Here is a 17,645-nt window from a genome sequence, read left to right on the forward strand (position 1 = left end):
GGCGGGGCAGTACTGAGGGAGTGCTGTACTGTCGGCGGGGCAGTACTGAGGGAGCGCTGCACTGTCGGAGGGGCAGTACTGAGGGAGCCGCTGCACTGTCGGCGGGGCAGTACTGAGGGAGAGCCGCACTGTCGGCGGGGCAGTACTGAGGGAGTGCTGCACTGTCGGAGGGGCAGTACTGAGGGAGCGCTGCACTGTCGGAGGTGCCATCTTTCGGATGAGACGTTAAACCAAGGTCCCATCTGCCCTCCCAGGTGGCTGTAAAAGATTTCACAGTGCTATTTTGAAAAAGAGTAAGTGAGTTCTCCCCAATGTCCAGGCCAATACTGATCCCTCAACCTACATCACACTGGAGCATAAACACTGGCCTGGACTGGTTAGGTCGAATGGCCTGTTTCAGTGCTGTATATTCTATGTAATCACTAAAAAATAGATTATCTGATCATTATCTCATTGCTATTTGTGGGAGCTTGCTATGCGCAAATTGGCTGCTGCACTTCCTACATTACAACAGTGACTACATTTCAAAAGTACTTCATTGGCTGTAGAGGGCTTTGGGATGTCCTGAGGTCACGAAAGGTGCTATAGAAATGCAAGTGGAAAACTCAGCGCAGAACAGGGACTGAGCCTGGATCCTATGTGAGTGGGCATGTTTTGGAGATGGAAGTATGCAGACTTTGTGACGGAGGAGATATAGGGCCTGAAGTTCAACTCAGGACACGAAGGTTTCAAACAGTCTGGTTCAAGGGGATGGAATCAATGGCAAGGGAGCGGAGTTTGTGGTAGTGGCTGAAAACAATGGACTTATTGAGCTGGAGGAAGTGAAGATTCATCCAAGAGGACAGGTTGGACAAGCAGTCTGACAACATGGAGATGTGTGTCATCGGTGTACATATGGAAGCTAACCCCATACATGCAGATGATGTTGCTGGATGTGGCATGTAAATGAGGAAGAGAAGGGATGCATGGCTAGATTCTTGGGGTCTATGGAGACTACATGGGATATACGGCACAGAAACGGGCCATTTGGCCCAACCAGTCCGTGCTGGCGTTTATGCTCCACTCGAGCCTCCTCCCGTCTTTCCTCATCTAACTCTATCAGCATATCCCTCTATTCCCTTCTCCCTCATATGCTTATTTAACCTCCCTTTTAAATGCATCCATACTATTCGCTTCAACCACTCCCTGTGGTAGCGAGTTCCACATTCTCACCACTCTCTGGGTAAAGAAGTTTCTCCTGAATTCACTATTGGATTTCTTGGTGACTATCTTATATTGATGGCCTCTAGTTATGCTCTTCCCCACAAGTGGAAACATTCTTTCTGTATCCACTCTATCAAAACCTTTCATAATTGTAAAGACCTCTATTAGGTCACCCCTCAGCCGTCTTTTTTCTAGCTAAAAGAGACCCAGCCTGTTCATCCTTTCCTGATATGTATACGCTCGCATTTCTGGTATCATCCTTGTAAATCTCCTCTGCACCCTCTCCAGTGCCTCAATATCCTTTTTATAATATGGCGACCAGAATTGTACGCAGTACTCCAAGTGTGGTCTAACCAAGGTTCGATACAAGTTTAGCATAACTTCCCTACTTTTCAATTCTATCCCTCTAGAAATATTTATGGCCTTGTTACCCTGTGTCGCTACTTTTAGCGATTCATGTATTTGTACTCCGAGATCCCTTTGCTCCTCTACCCCACCCAGACTCGCACCCTCCAAGTAATAAATGACCTCCCTATTCTTTCGACCAAAATGTAATACCTCACATTTATCTGTGTTGAATTTCATTTGCCAATTATATGCCCATTCTGCAAGTTTATTAATGTCTTCCTGTAATTTGTGGCAGTCCTCCTCAGTATTAACTATCGCCCCCTCCCAATTTGGTGTCATACGCAAATTTAGAAATTGTGTTTTTGATTCCAAACTAAATCGTTAATATAAATTGTGAACAGCAGTGGTCCCAGCACTGATCCTTGTGGAACACCACTACCCACCTTCTGCCACTGTGAATAGCTACCCTTTAGACAATGGGAAGGGAAGCCATTGCTGGAGATGCTCTGACTATATTTGGATAGGCAAGAGTGGAACCTAGCGAGGGCAGTCCCATAGAGCTGGTCAACAGCGAGAGGGAGACATTGAAGGAGGATGGTGTGGCTGACTGCAGTGAGGTACAGGAAGTAGGGGAGGGATAAGGTACCACTGTTACAATAGTGCTTCAATCCATCTATAATATATTAAGTTTTACATATAGTGCGCACTTCTTGTCTACATTAACCTTGCTTCTCATGTCACAATTTTTGAGCAATGCTTTTTATGCCAACAGTTTATGATGGAAAATGCAATGTGAATATTTGCCTGTTATGCTGCAACTACAGGCCTCCCAACACTAGGTGATGCTGCTGCACCTTCCCTGCACATCTCCCAATACTTCAGCCTCTATTGGCTACACATAGGAACAGGAGGAGGCCATTCAGCCCCTCGAGTCTGTTCTGCCATTCAGTGAGACCATGGCTGATCTGTATCTTAACTCCATTTACCCGCCTTAGATCCATATCCTTTTATACCCTTGGCTAGCAAAAATCTATCGATGTCAGATTTTAAATTATTAACTGAGCCCCAGCATCTATTGCTCTTTGTGGGAGAGAGGTCCACACTTCTACCACCCTTTGAGTGAAGAAGTGTTTCCTAACTTCGCTCCTGAATGGCCTGGCTCTGATTTTAAGGTGATGTCTCCTAGTCCTGGACTCCCCCACCAGCGGGAAAGGTTTCTCTCCATTTACCCTATCAATTCCTTCATCCTAAACACCTCAATCAAATCGACCCTTAACCTTCTATATTCAGTGAATACAAGCCTAGTTTATGTAATCTCTCCTCATAATCTCACCCTTGGAGCCCTGGTGACATTCTGATAAATCTGCACTGCCTGCCTTCCAGGGCCAGTACATCCTTTCTAAGGTGCGGTGCCCAGAACTGTACACAGTGCTCCAGGTGTGGTCTAACCAGGGCTTTGTATAGCTGCAGTAAAACTTCCTCCTCTTTATATTCCAGCCCTCTAGTTATAAAGACTAACATTCCATTAGCCTTTTTGATTATATTTTGTACCTGACTACGACATTTTAGTGATCTGTGTACATGGACCCCTAAATCTCTTTGGACCTCCACTGTTCTTAACTTTTCACCATTTAAAAATACTCGGTTCTATCCTTTTTTGGTCCAAAATGGATGACCACTCTGAGTTGGATGTCCACTGTAGACAACCCTCTTCCACTTTTTGAATTAAGTTTAAAAAAAAAATAAAAAAAATATGACCCTAACTGGCCATTGGCTCCACTCCCAGCGCAACAACAACAACTTGCATTTATACAGCGCCTTTAACATAGTGAAACGTTCCAAGGCGCTTCACTGGAGCGTTATCAGCCAAAATTTGACACCGAGCCACATAAGGAGATATTGGGACAGAGATAAGTTTTAAGGAGAGTCTTCAAGGAGAAGAGAGAGAGGTGAAGAGGTTTAGGCAGGGGATTTGAGAGTTTAGCATCTAAGCAGCTGAAGGCACAGCCTCCAATGGTGGAGCGATGAAAATTGGGGATGCACAAGAGGCCAGAATTGGAGGAGTGCAGAGATCTCAGAGAGTTGTGGGGCTGGAGGGGGTTACAGAGATAGGGAGAGGCGAGGCCATGGAGGGATTTGAAAACAACAATGAGAATTTTAAAATCGAGGCTTTGTCAAACCAGGAGCCAATGTAGGTGAGCGAGCACAGGGGTGATGGGTGAATGGGACTTGGTGCGAGTTAGGACACGGGCAGCATCGTCTTGGATGAGCTGATGTTTTTGTACATCCTGCTCTGTTGGTTTGAAAAAATTCTCATTTTCCATGTGCCTCAAAGAATTCCCCATGTGCATCGTAAGACAAGGCTCTGGCTTTGTATTTGTCTGCACCAAGGTGAATGGGTAATCCTGAGGGGAAATGCAGCTGATCGGGAATCTCCTGACCACGGATACAGTCTCGAGCAGTCAATCCGGCTCAAGGAACAGCTTTGCAAAGGTCTTGTTCAGTGTGAGGAGCAGCTTCTGCCCAAGGCCAGGCGTTCCCATCACCAGTTTCCACACGATAACCAGCTTTTTGGTTAGTGTGCACTGTCTGCATGAACACACGCATGGGTAAAGGAATTCTTAGAAGAGGAGGGTTCATGAACAGGTTACCTGAATAAAGAGGGGGAAGAACACAAGGGGGCGGGGGGGGGGGGGCGGGGAGACTTAGATTGCACCGACCTGGGCACAAGCAGCATTCCCTGCACCAGAACAGGCAGGGCTGAAGCTCGAAGCCCCCTCAGAATTGGTGCTTGGGCTTCATTTAAATGAGACCGTCGAGCTTCAGACACGGCCTTCAGGCGATCGGAATGGGGCCAAGCGAGAGCCTGGCAATGGTCCTCGGGCCTGTTGCGGAGCAGGAGCAGGTGTCGGCCGTGGCTCAGTAGCTCCCACTCTCACCTTTGCATCAAAAAGTCATGGGTTCAAATCCCACTCCAGAGACTTGAGCACATAATCCAGGCTGACACTCCCAATACAGTACTGAGGGAGTGCTGCACTGTCTGAGGTGCCATCTTTTAGATGAGGAATTAAACCTCATCGGAATTGCCTTGGCTAGCAAAAATCTATCGATCTCAAATTTAAAAGGAATATAAGGATATGTTGATAGGGTGAGATAAAGAGGGTGGGAGGAGGCTCGTGTGGAGCATAAACACCGGCACGGAGCAGTGGGGCCGAATGGCCTGTTTCTGGGCTGTAAATATTTTGTAAAACCAAGACACCATCTGCCATCTCGGGTAAATGATCCCACGGCACTATTTCAAAGAAGAGCAGGGGAGTTCTTCAGGCCAATATTTATTGCTCAACCAATGTCATTAAAAACAGATGATCTGGTCATTTATCACATTTCTGTTTGTGAGACCTTGCTGTGCGCAAATTGGCTGCGGCGGTTCCCACATTACAACAACAACTTGCATTTATATAGCGTCTTTAACATAACAAAACGTCCCAAGGTGCTTAACAAGAGCATTATCAATAACAAAAAAATTGACACCGAAATAGCCACAGAAGGAGCTGTCGGGACAGATGACCAAAAGCTTGGTCAAAGAGGTAAGTTTTATTACAACAGTGACTACACTTCAAAAAGTGTTTAATTGGCTGTAAAGCACTTTGGGATGTCCTGAGGTTATGAGAGGCGCTATAGAAATGCAAGTTCTTTCTCTCTCTCATTCCACATTCAGGTAAGTGTTTTTACAATTGATAAAAAGGGAGAAAAATCGAATAAGAGAGTAAACTAGCAAGAAACAAAGACAGATTGTAAAAGCTTCTACAAGTATGTAAAAAGGAAGAGTAGCAAAAGTAAGCATGGTCCCTTAGAGGCTGAGACAGATGAAATTATAATGGGGAATAAGGAGATGGCAGAGACTTTAAACAAATATTTTGTATCTTCACAGTAGAAGACACAAACAGCGTACAAAATATAATGGGGAACAAAGGGGCTAATGAGAGTGAGGAGTTTGAGGTAATTAATATCAGTAGAGAAAAAGTATTCAAGAAAGGAGGGAGAGAGAAAACCGGGAACTATAGGCTAGTCAGCCTGACATCAGTGCTGGAATCCATTATTAATTCAATTCAATTCAATTTTTATTTGCCATATGTAACTAGTACAATGGAATGCTTACTCCCCGTCGGGACACGTCAGCTATTCTTACAGCGCCGTGTTCAGAAAGTCAATTCTTTGGCATCCAGTGGCAGTGGGAGCACGATGTCCCTCAGCCGCTCCGTCCTCCTCGTCACCGCGGCCTCCTCCTCACTGTTGCTGGCTCGGCTCCACGTGTGGTGGCCTGCTTCTCCCGCTCACCCTCTGGCCACCATTCCTGGCTCCTCCTCCCAGTCGGACTGCGAGTTGTTGTGGCTGCTGCTCGACGCGCTGCGCTGCCTCCGCCCGACTCGCTGAACACATCCTCTGGTCGCCGCGGCCTCCACCTCTCCGTTGCTGGCTCCACGGTCTGACGGCCCGGGGCCTGCCTCTCCCGCTTCCGGTCCGGCCTCTGGCCGCCATGCTCAGCTCCCCTCCTCCCAGTCGGAATGCCTTCCCGCTGAGGAGCTGCTGGCCGACGAGCTCTAGCGGGTCGACGTGGCTGCTGCTCGATGCGCTGCGCTGCCTCCGCCCGACTCGCCGAACACCTCGTTCCGGTTGCGGGAGCGAGCGGCGAGAGCGGGCCGCCCGAAGCAGGGAGAGCGCGCTAGCACTCACCATCTTGACTAATTAAGGAAATGGTAACAGAACACTTAGAAAATCATAGTATAATTAGGCAGAGTCAACATGGTTTTATAAAAGGGAAATCATGTTTAACAAATTTATTAGAGTCTTTTGAGGATGTATTAATATTTAGATTTCCAAAAGGCATTTGATAAGGTGCCACATTAAAGGTTGCTACACAATGTAAAGGCTCAAGGGTTTGGGGGTGATATATTAGCACAGATAGAGGATTGGTTAACGGACAGAAAACAAAGAGTAGGGATAAATGGGTCATTTTCCGGATGGTAGGCTGTAACTAGTGGGGTACCACAAGGATCAGTGCTTGGGCCTCAGCTATTCACAATCTATATTAATGACTTAGATGAAGGGACCGAGTGCAATGCATCCAAGTTTAGTGATGATACAAAGTTAGGTGGGAGAGTAAGCTGTGAGGACAAAGCCTGCAAAGGGATATAGACAGGTTAAGTGAGTGGGAAATAAGGTGGCAGATGGAGTATAATGTGGGGAAATGTGAGGTTATTCACTTTGGTAGGAAGAATAGAAAACAGAACATTTTTTAAATGGTGAGAAACTATTAAATGTTGGTGTTCAGAGGGATTTAGGTGTCCTTGTACAGGAAGCACAGAGTTAGCGTGCAGGTACAGCGAGCAATTAGGAAGGTAAATGGCATGTTGGCCTTTATTGCAAGGGGGTTGAGTATAAGAGTAAGGAAGCCTTGCGACAACATAGAAACATAGAAGATAGGAGCAGGAGTAGGCCATTCGGCCCCTCGAGCCTGCTCCGCCATTCAATGCGATCATGGCTGATCATCCAAATTCAGTACCCTGTCCCTGCCTTCTCCCCATATCCCTTGATCCCTTTAGCAATTGTACAGGGCCCTGGTGAGACCACACCTGGAGTACTGTGCACAGTTTTGGTCTCCTTATCTAAGGAAGGATGTACTTGTCTTAGAGGCGGTGCAACGAAGGTTCACTAGATTGATTCCTGGGATGAGAGGGCTGTCCTATGAGGAGAGATTGAGTAGATTGGGCCGATACTCTCTGGAGTTTAGAAGAATAAAAGTGATTTCATTGAAACATAAGATTCTGAAGGGGATTGACAGGGTAGATGCTGAGAGGTTGTTTCCCCTGGCTGGAGTGTCTAGAACTAGGGGTCATAGTCTCAGGATAAGGGGTCGGCCATTTAAGACTGAGATGAGGAGGAATTTCTTCACTCAGGGTTGTGAACATTTGGAATTCTCTGCCCCAGAGGGCTGTGGATGCTGAGTCTTTGAGGATATTCAAAGCTGAGATAAATCTATTGTTGGACTCTCGGAGAATCGGGCAGGAACATGGAATTGAGGTTGAAGATCAGCCTTGATCTCAGTGAATGGCGGAGCAGGATTGAGGGGCTGTATGGCCGACTCCTGCTCTTAATTCTTATGTTCTTACCTTTTTGGTGGTGGCCTCTAGCTGTCCCTTCAAGGACTGCTGGTTATGCCACATGTAGACCTGGTTATCCTGATCATTCAGGGCAGCCTCATTTTGAGAAGAAGCCCTAAAACAGGCATTAGCCCCCCTAATTGCATATTGCCTTCGATCAGGTACCCCATAACAGACTGATGAACAAGGTCAGAGAATGCGGAGTCAGGACAAGTAGTAGAATGGATTGCTGGCTGGTTTCAGGACAGAAAGCAGAGAGTAGGGGTAAAAGTTAGCTATTCACAGTGGCAGAAGGTGGGTAGTGGTGTTCCACAAGGATCAGTGCTGGGACCACTTGTTCACAATTTATATTAACGATTTAGTTTGGAATCAAAAACACAATTTCTAAATTTGCGGGTGGCACCAAATTGGGGGGATAGTCAATACTGAGGAGGACTGCAACAAATTACAGGAGGACATTAATAAACTTGCAGAATGGGCATATAATTGGCAAATGAAGTTCAACACAGATAAATGTGAGGAATTACATTTTGGTCAGAAGAATAGGGAGGTCACTTATTACTTGGAGGGTGCGAGTCTAGGTGGGGTAGAGGAACAAAGGGATCTCGGAGTACAAATACACAAATCACTAAAAGTTGCGACGCAGGTTAGCAAGGCCATAAAAAAAGCAAACCAAGCACTAGGGTTTATTTCTAGAGGGATAGAATTGAAAAGTAGGGAAGTTATGCTAAACCTGTATCGAACCTTAGTTAGACCACACTTAAGAGTACTGCGGACAGTTCTGGTCGCCATATTATAAAAAGGATATAGAGGCACTGGATAGGGTGCAGAGAAGATTTACAAGGATGATACCAGAAAAGCGAGGGTATACATATCAGGATAGGATGAACAGGCTGGGTCTCTTTTCTCTTTGAAAAAAGGCGGCTGAGGGGTGACCTAATAGAGGTCTTTAAAATTATGAAAGGTTTTGATAGAATAAACACAGAGAGAATGTTTCCACTTGTGGGGAAGAGCATAACTAGAGGCCTTCAATATAAGATAGTCACCAAGAAATCCAATAGGGAATTCAGGAGAAACTTCTTTCCCCAGAGAGTGGTGAGAATGTGGAACTCGCTGCCACAGGGAGTGGTTGAGGGGAATAGTATCGATGCATTTAAGGGGAGGCTAGATAAGCATATGAGGGAAAAGGGAATAGAGGGTTATGCTGATAGAGTTAGATGAAGACGGGAGGAGGCTCGAGTGGAGCATAAATGCCGGCATGGATGGAATTGCCTGTTTCTGTGCCGTATATCGCCTGTTTCAGACACATGTCCTGGACACCAATACTGGAGCCTTCACCAATATGGTGGGCAGTGCAATTACGGCATGGCATACGTGCACTCCCCCAACCGTATTGGACACTTCAGCACCCGTTTTAAACCTGCAAAACAAGTGTCCAATATTTCTCTGTCAAGGAATCTGTGCAGAGGCTCAACTCGCCCTGGGCTTCGCTGAACAGCATGGATGACCGAGTGTGGCAAAGGTGCTGGATCAGGGCAAGTTGTAATTCACATCATATAAACAAAAAATGAGATCCATTTAAATCAGTGAGGACATCACCAGGAATAAGCCACCCAATCCAAAAACACCATGACCACAGGTCACAGATTCGAACTAGCAGGTTTGGGACTGATATCAGGAAGTTCTAAGTCACACAAAGAGCAATCTTGCTCTTGAGGTAAAAACCCCAATATCCTTTTCAAACCTGCAGGATATGTTGATGGGGTGGGGGAGTGTCGTTTATTTTTGCTTCCCTCTCTTGTAAACGGAAATAGTCAAATAACTGCATGAGAAGCACTACACCACCCTAATGAGTTTATACTTTGACCAGTTAATGCATTAAATGATTTGGCATTTTCATTTTGGGTTAGGGTTTTTTGGCCCATTTATTTGAGCGAGTTGCATTCCTACAGTCCCACTCCGAGACAGAGGGAAGCGCTCCTCACTTCCTAAGAAGGCATATTTTTGCAGCAAATATTAAGGATCAGTTTCCCCCCCACCTCCCCCTTGGTTGGGAGAACAGAGGCGCCTCTTGTCTGAGGCTGGAGCTCCTCGTTCAGTAAGCTGCAGTGACCAAAAAAAATCCAACAACTTTAAACCTGCGGGAAGCTGAGTGGAGGAGACGAACGTGGAATGAGAAGCACAAATTAATATCTAAAGAGGAGGAACGGGACGGGAGATTTGCACAAAGGAAATCGTATGATCGAGGAAACGAGAGAGGAGGGGAAAAGAGACCAGAAGCAAAAAAAAAAGTTTTGAAAAAGTTCCTGAACTTGGACAAAAAAAAATGTCAGTTTTGTGGAAGTTTGCAGGGAGCGGAAGGGTTGGCTGGAGTTTTCTGCGGGTGTAAACCTGCAATGAATCCTGAAGCAGCGATTTAAGAAAAAAATTGTTAAAAAAAAAAAAATCTCCTTTTGTTGCAAGTTTTGTCATTTTGAGAACTTTTTTTGTAGTTTGAAACTTTGCGATTCCTCCAATCACGGAAGATCTGTGTTGCCCCCCCCCTCAACAAAATTATAAAGCAGAGGCGATTTGATTCTGCTGTGAAAGATTTTAACATCTTGTTAAAAGGAGGAACGCGATACATTGGGTGAATTGCCACCGCCTTATTCTCGTTACATGCTGGATACATTTCAGCGCCACTGATTGTTGCAGCAGAGAAAACCAGCTCGAAATAGGAACATTTCAGAGCTCCTTCTCCCAGCCCAGTCCCCTTTCCTGCTCTGAGCGTTCTCTGGATCAGCTCAACCTCTTTGTAGGGAATTTAAGAAGAAAAACGTCAATTATTTTCAACATTTCAACGCCCCCCACCCCAAAACAAAAAACCCTGCCATTATTACCGTTTTACCACCAGCGCCGATTCTCTCGAAGCACAGCCCTTTCATTTAAAAAAAATATATTTTTGTCAACCAATTTAAATCGAGTGTGTTGGAATTCGCCTGGTCTGGGATTGCAGCATGCTGAGCTGGGATACAAAGACACGCAGCCCTGCATTCTCACACACTCCCCTCTCCCCCTGCTCTCCACCATCTGAAGGCTTTTTAATTATTTTCTAACCCATCCACTCCTCCCTCCCTCCTTCCTGCTTTGAAGGACCTTCGCTGCTCTGAGGGGATTTGCTGCAGTCAGTGTTGTGGGCTCTCGCTCTCAAAATATATATATAAGATAGATATAAATACAATTTTTTCTCCATGGTCAGTTTCCGTGTTGATTTCAGCTCTTGCCTGGACTCGATTTCCACCCAAACCTTCTCATCCTCATGGACTGATTGAAAGGGGGGACGAATAATTCGGCAGCAACAGGATTAGCATCTGATTACTGCATCGGCAATTTTTTTTAGTAGAGGAGGAAAAAACACGATTTTTAGACGACCAGTCATGACATCGCCTGCTAAATTCAAGAAGGACAAGGAGATCATCACCGAGTACGACACACAAGTGAAGGGTAGGTTTGACGTTCTATTTTATTCAGAATTGCAGCATTGTGTGTACAGCAGAGTTTTGATCCCAAGAAAATAATGACAGCAGTCTAGGCTCTTGCAGGGTTAAGCGTGCAGCGAATGCGTTGCCGTTACCCACCCTGTTCCTGGGCTGTTGCTGCAAAATGAACCTCGAGGATATTAACATTCAAATCATATTTTTAAAAATCTGACAGCACTTTGAATACGTTAGTCATCTGTAAATTACTGCATCCACACGGTGCAAAATACGTGTTGCAATGCCTGTCTCTCAGCCATGTGTCCGGATTGTTCTGCAATTCAGAATGCAGTTCTTAGTTTTTAATGAAAAGGCAATTCAGTCTTCATAGAATCGATTTGAGGTGCTTGTGTGCTACAACAAGGGCTGGTGTGGGTAGACTGTGGGTTTGTTGGTGGTGGGGAGTGGTGAGAGAGATTGCTGGGTCTTGCAGCAGAGGGGTAAAGGGTCAAGTGATTGCAGTAACCGCTTAGAACCAAAAGCTTTTTTAGCATGCAAGAAGGCCAGCATGCGACAGTGTGACGCGGGTCACCTCCGAGACACCGATGGTGTTGGCTTCCCCCCAAAATATTCCGTTCCCTCAAGGCCCCGAGCCATACACAAGGTTCCCAGCTTCAGTCCTCGGTCTGTGCTGACTTCAGTCGGGGCAACAGGTGGGGTATTGCAGTAGGTGGTGGTGCCTCCCACTCCATGAGCTAGGGAGGGACAATAAACCAGCCATGGTTTCCCTTCCTGCTCGCTCACCAGTGGCTCCTGCTGGCAGGTGTGTGGGCAGATGTTGGGGGAGGCAGGATCAGACTCCGCTGTGATGCCAGTGATAGTTGCATAGCCTGTCAAGCTCGCAAACTGGGCTTATGCATGGAAGATATAAGTGCGTACAGGTGGGGTGGGGATGGTGGATGGTGACCGCGTGGAACTCCGACCCCAAGGGTCAGCGGGGGGGGGGGTGAAATTGGTTTTGGGCGGTAGTACAAAACGGGCGATAGCAAATCGGCCGCCCATCTTACACGCCTCGATTTGAAGTCAATGGGAAGGAAAATTGGGTGGGGCGTAAGATGGGGCTGTCGATTTGCTATTGCCCGTTTTGCGCTACTGTACATGACCAGTTTCACCGCCCTCGTCTTCAGGGGAGGAGGGCAGGACATTGGGAGAGGAGGGCACGTGTTTTATTGTATCTGGATGCAGTTTGATGCATCATGACTGGATCCCCTCACCCTTTCCAACACAAGGAGAGTACAGAGCAAGGCTCGATAAGTTAATGCCCAGCTTTCTGTTCCCTGAGGCGAGGGACTATATAAAATTCTGACTCGCATCACAAAAAGTATTTTGTGGTTTTAAAATGCTGAACAATCTTGATCGCTGCCTGTGGTTTGGATACAGGCAGTAAAGGTTTCCCTGAAGAAGTAATTGCTCCAGATAGATCTGCAACACTGCACTGTACGTCCTGAAAACACATCACAGCCTCGATACCACACGCAGGGTTTGACATTGTTGAGGACTGTTGGAGTTCAGTTTTGTAACAAAAGTACTCGGTCTCTCTCATTGTAACTTGAGGACCTCCGGCATGAAGTCATGCAGAATAAGTCCCTCAATGCTTTAATGACTCCGTGTTCTGATAAGCCCAGATAAGTTTAATTCTCCATATCCCAATGTGTGATCAGCCACGGATGTGCCATGCATGGAAACCTGTCACCAGTCTCTAAATCAAACCTCTGAGAAACCCACAATAGTACACTTTTCATTTGCCCGATACCGAGTGCTGTAGAGACACTCGCCCAAGTCCACAGGACATAGAGCCAAGCTACAGAGACCCCCCCCCAGTGTTTGCAGGTGTACTGCTGGCATTTAACCAGCCAAAACTGTGTAGCTTACCAGCACAGAGCACTGGGAACCTTCCCATTACATACAGTGCCGGGGCTGGGTTGGCTGAGCAGGGTGGGGTGGGTGGAAGGGAAAGGGGAGTCAAACTCAAGGTTTGGCTGACTTGGCAGGAAGGGGACTGAGCTGGGGAAGGCTGACTTACCGAGCTGGGAACTGCACAGACTCTCTGGCAGAACCTGGAGGCGGAAGGCGGGCGACAGAATGGAAGGGATCCTCCAAAGCTGCATTAACTGACCTCAATGATTGGCAGGCTCATGACCCCGGTCCCCTGCCCCTTCTAGCACTGCCACTGACTATATATCCAGCCAGGGGCCCAGGACCATCTTACCCTATTAGGGCATTGGGTTGCGGGTTTATCTGGAGCTGACTAGGAGAAATTGCAGCCTCAGTGATTGATTTAGCCCTAAAGGGTAGACCTATGAGGTAGGATTGCTGTTTGGTCAATCATCAACTATGCTCTGGAGTACTGTAGATCTGCCTGGTTCAAATATCAGATTAGTGAGTCTACCACAGAGGATTGACTTGGCTCCAATCTCTTGTCATAAGGAATGTTGTCTTGGAGCCAACTGAGCCCCAGAGACCTTGCTTTGACTTTCTCTCTCGCCCTCCCTAAAGGATGATGGTTGCTGCTTGGTCAATAATCATTAGCAAGAGCACCAGAGGCTCTTTAATGTGGTTAGCGATGTGGTGGAGAGGAAAAATTATCTTCATTTTATATTTAATGCACCTGTGGTACCAAATTTCTGCTTGTTTAGCTACTAAATTTGCTGATTGTCAATGTTACTTTATTTTCCCTTTGCCTACGGAGTTGTCCTAGGATTTAATGGTCAAATCCAAATATCCCATTATCCAGCTTGCGTGCTTTGGTAATCCTTCATAGTCCAAGATCGACACATTTAGCTTCTCTCTTCGCTTCTTCCGTCACAACCTATCCCTAGCACTCCGATAAATAGACTTTGCTAAATGGGCATGTTTGCCATGGCATTCGGTGAGGGGAGTGGACAGAAAGAAGGGGGTCATAATTTGTGTTGCTAGTTGAGTAAGACTGCACAGTGGGTCAGGGAACTTGTATTGTTTTCAGTCGCGATATCTCAGCCTCCCTTCACTGTTGCAGAAGCAGATTCAATGGTAACTTTCAAAAGAGAATTGGATAAATACTTGAAGGGGAAAAATTGCAGGGCTCTGGGGAAAGAGCAGGGTGAGTGGGACAGGGTACTGGGTTTGGATGATCAGCCATGATCTCATTGAATGGCGGAGCAGGCTCGAGGGGCCGAATGGCCTACTCCTGCTCATATCTTCTATGTTTCTATGTAATTGGAGAGCTCTTTCAAGGAGCTGGCACAGGCACGATGGGACGAATGGCCTCCTTCTGTGCTGTAAGATTCTATGATAAACTTTTTGAGAAGGCCACGTTTCAACAGGCAACAAGTCGATCAGTAAAAGGTTATTTTCCTTTTGCATTGAATTACATTTCTTTCAGATGTTGGCACTGACCCTGGGCATGGTACGGTGTAGATGGTCCATCCAAGCACATGGCTGCTCCATTATTATGTAACATAAGGGATCTCACTGAACGTATTGGGCAGTGTTTGACTTCCAAGGCAGTCCTTGCCTCTGAACTTGATTCTAGGGATTGTACTGGCATGAGGCCAGTTTCAGTATAGTCAAGAAAAATTTCAATTGAGCCCCAAATAATTCTATAATAGCAAAATACTGCAGATACGAGAATCTGAAATAAAAACAGAAAATGCGAGAAATACTCAGCAGGTCAGGCAGCATCTGTGGAGAGAGAAACAAAGTTAACGTTTCAGGTCGATGACCCTTCATCAGAAATCTGTTCCATCTCTAACTTTTTCCAGTTCTGACGAAGGACCACAGACCCAAATAATTCTAGTTTGGTCGTATACTTTCTGTGCTTTGGTATTGCAAAGTTGCAGTCTTTGTGTGTCTCTGTGTATGTGTGGCTCTCGCTCTCTACCTCTCACTTTCCAAAACAGTACACAACAGGGATACGGGCAGCATCTAAACGTTGGGTTAATATGTTTATACTCCCAACATTGTGTTTGGATTAAACTGCAGGGATAATTGCTGTGTGCAGTAAATTCACTGAGCTTCGAATGCTGTGCTCCCTGTGGTAAAATGTACAATCCTGGACTTGGTGTAACAGTTGAAAGTTTCTGTACTGTCTCCTGTTAATTCAGTTACTGGATAATGTAAATATTTTAGCATAAAACCCGACTTTGAATTAACAGGCATAGATTGTAATCTGTTTCTTCCCGCTACTAGATGTGAATGTCAAACACATTTTGTAGAGTATGTACATCATATATTAGAGAGTTTAATGACGATTAAAGGGTGCTTCAGAGTCGGTGGGTTAGCACACGAGCCTTTCAACCGTGAATCTTGGGTTTGAATCGGTCCCAGACTGAGGGGGTGATTGTTTTTTCTCTTGGGCACATCCTCTGTGAAATGAGTCTCAACCCACTTCATACCAGACAAGCATAAAATGTTAATTCATTGCCAATTGGCTCTGTCCCTGCAATCTTGTCCAGGAAGGCCACAGGGATGGCTAGTGTGGGAAATGGCAAAACTCTCACTGGTATTGGGGAGTGCTTTTCTGAGCTTAGGGTTAAGGCTCATCGTTGGGACAGTACAGGAAGAGCTTCACTCTGCAGCCGGCTGAACTCTTCCTAATCTGGGAGCACTTGACACTTGGCCCCTAAAATGGGGAAGTCGTCCATTCCTCAGTGTTGAAACTTGATGAGCATAACCATTCACCAAAAAGAAAAAAAAGTACTTCATGGACTTCTCGTGTAGATGGAAGGCGTGTGCCTTCAGTGTACATACTGTTAACCCATTACCAAATGAGATGGATGGTGGTACTTTGCTCTGGATTGTGGTCAATCTCAAGATCCTCTAACCAACCACATTAGATAGTTGGTGGCTTCAGGTATAAGGAAGGACTGGGAGTCTACCTGGAATTTAGCAACACTCTGGAGCTTCTGCAAGGCCTCTGGGCCATATAGTTCTGTTATTGACCCTCTTTCCCACCACCCTTTCCCTGCTACTTTCCTCTTTTGTCAATGCACCCCCTCCATAATTTTTATCCCCATCTCTCCTGACTCTCTTGCTGGGGTAAGGTTCCGCAATTGTCCAACACTGTCTGATACCTCACCCGTGTGGCCACTCTTCATGTTTGAGCCCAGCCGGTGTCAATGGGGCACCAGATCCGAGCCTGGTCCTGTTCTATCTGATGTCCACACACATGGGCTTTCCAGAATGGGTCATTGGGCAGTGATCAGCGGCAGGAACTGTAGCTTTGTTTTTCCTCTCCTAACCCAGGGGACTGAGGCCGGTCATAGAGTTTCTACTGTTTCCCGGCTGAGCTCCTCTCCTCATTAGCTTGGAGACCTGTTTCCTGTTGCTGTTTGCCATTCCTGACAGTTTTCTGCCTAAAGGACCCGCCTTCTAACAAAACAAAATTAATAAAGAGCTGGCCTTGTAGCATCAAATAAATACAACACAGCAAAAACCGTTTCATGCATAAAACATCTGTGTACTGGGGGTACGTTCTCCTATGATTGATTACATTGAAGTTAATCTTTCTAAACGTGGTTTTTATACAAAGGAAAATGTTTCTTTTGAAAATGATCAAAGTAAAGCCTCCCACTCTATTACAGTCCAGGACACAGAATTTGCCGATCTTTAGCACTGATTCTCATCTGTAGTTTGCTGTTTGACTGCGGTGGGAGTGCCACCGTCAGATGTAGAGTGAAGAGTGAATGCTACAGCTCTACATTCGCTCCCTGATCTGTGCTAAGTTTAGCCAATCAGAAGTAGAATAAGAAACCTTGATGGTATTTCACCCACCGCACCCCTGCAGTACTGAGGGAGTGCTGCACTGTCGGGGGTGCTGTCTTTAGGATAAGATGTTAATACAGAGGCCCTCTCAGGTGGACGGAAAAGATCCCATGGCCCTATTCGAAGACGAGCAGGGGAGTTATCCCCAGTGTCCTGTCCAATATTTTTTCCTCTTCCAACACCACTAAAAAAGATGATCTGATCATTATCACATTGATATTTGTGGGACCTTGCTGTGATCAAATTGGCTGCTGTATTTCCTACATTACAACAGTGACTACACTTCAAAAGTACTTCATTAGCTGTAAAGCGCTTTGGAACGTCCTGAGGTAGTGAAAGGCGCTATAGAAATGCGAGTCTTTTTCCTTCAGTTACATTCCTTAGCTCCTCCATTTGCAATTTTTTGTTAAATGAAATATGTTGTACACCTTCTCGTTCTAGTTAATACCTGTGATCTGCGAGTCCACATCCTGAGAAAGCATTCACTGAGCCTGTCCTGTATCTGTGGATCTTGTGAGATTTCAGTCAAGTCATGGAGGATTAGAATTTAATTGAGTCTAATGATTGATTACTGGTTCCTGTTCTGCTATGCCCCAGATTGAATGAAATAAATTACTGTCACTGGTAATTAAAATGGGAATAAGGTATCTGTGCATCTTCTCCAAACTTTAAGGAC

General features: G+C 45.9%; 1 protein-coding gene and 1 long non-coding RNA gene across 4 annotated transcripts in view; one reads left to right on the forward strand and one right to left on the reverse strand.

Annotated features, from left to right (window-relative positions):
- Positions 1-4,867: 4,867 nt before the first annotated feature.
- On the reverse strand, positions 4,868-10,677 carry LOC147104989 (uncharacterized). Its single transcript, XR_015081664.1, has 2 exons — positions 10,592-10,677; positions 4,868-6,293 (listed from the first exon to the last, which is right to left on the reverse strand). It is a non-coding gene; the product is annotated as an uncharacterized LOC147104989 (long non-coding RNA).
- Positions 10,678-11,111: 434 nt separating this feature from the next.
- The window catches only part of srgap2 (SLIT-ROBO Rho GTPase activating protein 2), a 225,786-nt gene continuing 219,252 nt past the window's right edge, over positions 11,112-17,645 (forward strand). For all 3 annotated transcript variants that reach the window (XM_086010977.1, XM_086010979.1, XM_086010980.1), the window contains exon 1: positions 11,112-11,195. In XM_086010977.1, coding sequence (XP_085867103.1) covers positions 11,129-11,195 — 67 coding nt within the window. In that variant the 5' untranslated portion in view covers positions 11,112-11,128. The remainder of the gene's footprint in view (positions 11,196-17,645) is intronic.

This window comes from Somniosus microcephalus, chromosome 18 (genome assembly GCF_052327205.1).
Source record: "Somniosus microcephalus isolate GS21.2 chromosome 18, FLI_Smic_1.0, whole genome shotgun sequence".
Classification (NCBI taxonomy): domain Eukaryota; kingdom Metazoa; phylum Chordata; class Chondrichthyes; order Squaliformes; family Somniosidae; genus Somniosus; species Somniosus microcephalus.